General features: G+C 40.9%; 1 protein-coding gene across 1 annotated transcript in view; it reads left to right on the top strand.

Annotated features, from left to right (window-relative positions):
* FAM169A (family with sequence similarity 169 member A) overlaps nt 1-4,459 on the top strand; it is a 71,346-nt gene that overhangs the window by 61,890 nt on the left and 4,997 nt on the right. The window contains exon 10 of the mRNA XM_003785916.1: nt 2,114-2,270. Within this exon, the coding sequence (XP_003785964.1) occupies nt 2,114-2,270 (157 nt within the window). The remainder of the gene's footprint in view (nt 1-2,113; nt 2,271-4,459) is intronic.

The following is a 4,459-nucleotide window of genomic DNA, read 5'->3' as shown; positions in this document are numbered from 1 at the left end:
ATTGTTGTTTGGCGGGCCCGGGCTGGATTCGAACCCACCGCCTTGGGTGTATGTGGTTGGCGCCTTAGCCACTTGAGCCACAGGCACTGAGCCGGTTTAGTCAATTTTTAAAATCTTCAGTTTTACTTTACTAATTAATTTTATAGACTTTTAGATATAATTTATAAATTAGTGATAACCACAAATAGTGTAGTCAGTTCCTCTGGGAATTTAGTAGCCACATTGAATCAGCAGAATACTTGAGTCAGAACTATCCTTTAAGGCAGGCTTGGTGGTAGGTGCCTATAACCTCAGCTACTCAGGAGGCTGAGGCAGGAGGATTGCTTGACGCTAGGATAGCGTCTAGACAAAGATAGAAATGAATAGTTGGAACAGAGACTATATGGCTCATAAAGTCTAAAGGAAAAGTTTGCTTACCCCCTCATGTAAACTAGAACTGTCCAATAGAACTTTCTGGAGTGATCAAAATGTTTTGTATCTGGACTGCTCAGTATGGTAGCCACTATCCACTGTTGCGAATTGAGTACTTGAAGTATAGCTAGTGCAACTGAAAAACTGAACTTTTTATTTCATTTAAATTAGTTTAAATTTTTATTTCTTTTATTTTTTTGCAATTTTTGGCTGGGGCTATGTTTGAACCCACCACCTCCAGCATATGGGGCCTGCGCCCTACTCCTTGAGCCACAGGCGCCTCCGTAGTTTAAATTTCAATAGTGACATTTATCTTGTGGCTAGTATTAGTAAGAGGGTAAAGCTAAAAGGAATGTTGATAATGATAGCTGATGTATAAGTGTTTGGTCATGTTATCCTTGAAGGAAGGTACACTTTGTTGATGGAGCTTATATAGAGCTACTAGAAGTTTCTCAGCTGGGCTGTCGCAGGTATATATATAACGTCTAATAAGAAAATCAGCTTGGAAAGCCTTGAAGATTAGTTGAGCAAAAGCTTGAAGCAGGGCTGCAAAAATAGGAATAGAAAGTTGGGGATAGTTTGAAAGGCATTTTTAGGGTAGAACTAGATCATGAACTTTTTGTTTTGGTGTTTTTGGAGACACGGCATTGCTCTTTTGCCTTGATTAGAGTGCAACAGTGGTGTCATCATAGCCCATTGTATCCTCAAACTCCTAAGTTCAAGCAGTCCTCCTGCTTCAGCTTCCATATCCTCCTGCCTTAGCCTCCTAAGTATCTGGGACTGGAGGGGGCCACTGCAACACCTGGCTTGTGTTCTCTCTCTTTAGTAGAGATGAGGTCTTACTCTTGCCTAGGCTAGTCTGGAACTCCTGAGCTAAAGTGATCTTCTTGCTTTGGCCTCCTGGAGTAGGCATGAGCCACTGGGCCTGGCCTAGATCATACATTGTCCATGCTGACGTTTTTGAAAATGAAAAGGAGCATTATTAATAATTACGCCACTGTCTGTAATTATGGACTAAAGTCTGCATACTGGTACTGCCCCAGGTAAACTGTGATATATGTTCATTCTAATTAAATAAGATCTCCAATAATATATGGACAGAATAAAAAGAAGGGGTTGGACACCTGTAGCTCAATGGTGAGGGCACTGGCCACGTGCTCCAGGTCTCTTGGAGCCTGAGCCTGCTCAACAACAAGAAAAAAAGCCAGGCATTGTGGTGGATGCCAATAGTCTTAGGTACTAGGGAGCCTGAGGCAAGAGCATCACTTGAGCCCAAGAGTTGGAGGTTGCTGTGAGGTATGGTATCAAGGGTGTCAAAGGTATGAGGCACTTGATACCAAGGGTGACAAAGTGAGACTCTGTCTCAGTTAAAAAAAAAAAAAAGTAAAAAGGGTCTAGTTTACTGTAATTGACAAGATAGTGATGTCATTAATAGAATTGGAGAACAAGGTGAAAAAGAACCAATTTGAAGACATTGGTTTTAGAATCTAAAGTTGTTAACTGAACAACACATAATCAATTCTCTAAAACAGTGGTTCTCAGCCTTCATAATGCCATAGTGTATTTTTATTGTTAAGAAGAGGTTGTGACCCACAGGTTGAGAACCCTGCTCTAAAATGTTAACTTTGTTAAGAAAGGGTTCCTGAAATTTTATATTCATCCTTAATAAATCAAGTAAGGATGGTTTTCTTTGGTTTTCCAGACTAGAGTCTACTGCACGCACATCAGAGAGCTCAGAAGAATTCTTAGAAGAAGAACCCGAACAGAGAGTGATTGCATTTGAGGATGAAAGCAGTGATAAAGATCCACAGGCAGCATCAGAGTCCCAGCCACACTTAGAAAAGCAAGATGGCAAAAAGGTGTGAGGACACTTACTAAATAAAATGAATGGAAGTAATCTGAAATTTAACTTTCTCAATCCTATTGTTAGAAAAATATAATGATGTGTTTTACAGTCTTAGTAGAAATTGTGTTTAATGTTGAAAAGCAAGATCAGGTACTGGAGTTGGGGAGAGAAAGTTGTAAGTTTAATTTTATATTTCTGAGTTTATAAAAGTTTGAGTTACATCAAAGATAAAATTAGGGATGTTTAAGTAGTAAAATCCTTCTGGGCATTTAAAGTATAAGTTGTAGATTTAATCACACTTAGGTACACAAATGGTGTGATCATAAGTTCTACCTTATGGTGCCAGTAGAATGCCTTTTGGTGCAACCAGCCTTCAGTTACACCACTGTTTTGGCTAGAAGGATAGGAATTAGTCATCTTGAAAAACAAACAAAAAGCAGCTAGCCACAATTGATCTTACAAATTCATAGAAAAATAACTAAACTAATTTCTTTAAGAAAACACTATAAAACAGGCCGGGTGCAGAGTCTTGTACCTGTAATCCTAGCATTTTGGGAGGCTGAAGTGGGAGAATCACATGAGGCCAGGAGTTTGAGACCAGCCTGGGTAATGTTGCAAGACTGTTTCTACCAAAAAAGAAGAAAGAGAAAGAAAATTAGCCCAGTGTGGTTGCACGCTCATGTAGTCCCAGTGAAGGCAGGAGGATTGTTTAAGCCTGGGAGTTTGATGTTACAATGAGTTGTGTTGGGGCTGCTGTATTCTGACATGTTGAGTGAGACTTTGCCTCAAAAAAGTAAAATAAACACTAGAAAACAAATAGGCAAACCCTTTTGTGAATAAACGCTTTATCTGGCTAGATTTCTTACAGCCTTGCAAGTATTTATCTTCTTTTTCCCCCCACTCTCTAGCTCCTATCCTTTTTTTATTTAGTATCTTCAGTCTTTCCTTTCTGCACATTCCTTATTTCTTCTTTCATGTGTACCTAATTTTTTTTTTGAGACAGAGTCTCAAGCTGTCGCCCTGGGTAGAGTGCTGTGGTAGCAAAGCTCACAGCAACCTCCAACTCTTAGGGTAAAGTGATTCTCTTGCCTCAGCATCCCAAGTAGCTGGGACTACAGGCACCCACCTTGACACCCAGATATATTTTTTGTTGCAATTGTTATTGTTGTTTTAGCTGGCCCAGGCCGGGTTTGAACCTGCCAGCAGTGGTGTAGGTAATTGGCGCCCTACCCACTGAGCTATGGGCGCCGCCTATATGTACTTAATTTTCTTGAAACACCTTTGACTTCTTTGCCAAGTCCATCCTACAGGTTAATAATGAAATTACATTGCCAATTCTCTTTTCTTTTTTTTTTTTTTTGAGACAGAGTCTCAAGCTGTCCCCCTGGGTAGAGTGCTGTGGCATCACAGCTCACAACAACCTCCAACTCCTGGGCACAAGCGCGTCTCCTGCCTCAGACTCCCAAGTAGCTGGGACCACTGGCGCCCACCACAACACCCGGCTATTTTTTCCTTTGGTTGCAGCCGTTATTATTGTTTGGCAGGCCCAGGCTGGATTCGAACCTGCCACCTTGGGTGTATGTGGCTGATGCCTTAGCCACTTGAGCCACAGGTGCCGAACCCCAATTTTATTTTCTTAAGTTGCTCCTATTCAGCCCTCACTTCCTCTGCTTCATGAAATCATTTTTTTCTTTTCTTTTTTTTTTTTTTTTTGAGACAGAATCTCATTATGTTGCCCTTGGTAGAATTGCCATGGCGTCACAGCTCACAGCAACTTCAAACTCTTTAAGTGATTCTCTTGCCTCAGTCTCCTGAGTAGCTGGGACTACAGGCACCCACCAGAATGCCTGGCTATTTTTGGTTGCAGTTGTCATTGTTGTTCAGCAGGCCCAAGCCAGGCTCGATCTCACCAGCTTTGGTGTATGTGACTGGCACCCTACTCATGGAGGTACAGGGGCTGAGCCCATGAAACCACTTTTTTAAAATGACATTTTTCTTCTGTAGAAAATTGGGAAAATGGAAAGAAACCCATTTTTAAAAATCAGTATTTATATGCATCTAGATGTTGATAGGAATATATGTTTGTGGTCTTTTCCATCTTCTAAAACTTAAGATTAAACCATACATAGTTCATGTAACCTGCTTCACTAATCCAACAACTAGTGATAGCTTCCATTTAATTGTGAAGGCCCCCCCCCCCCC

The sequence above is a fragment of the Otolemur garnettii genome, unplaced genomic scaffold, assembly GCF_000181295.1.
Source record: "Otolemur garnettii isolate 467f Iridium unplaced genomic scaffold, OtoGar3 scaffold00017, whole genome shotgun sequence".
NCBI lineage: Eukaryota > Metazoa > Chordata > Mammalia > Primates > Galagidae > Otolemur > Otolemur garnettii.
This window is presented reverse-complemented; position numbering and strand designations above follow the sequence as displayed.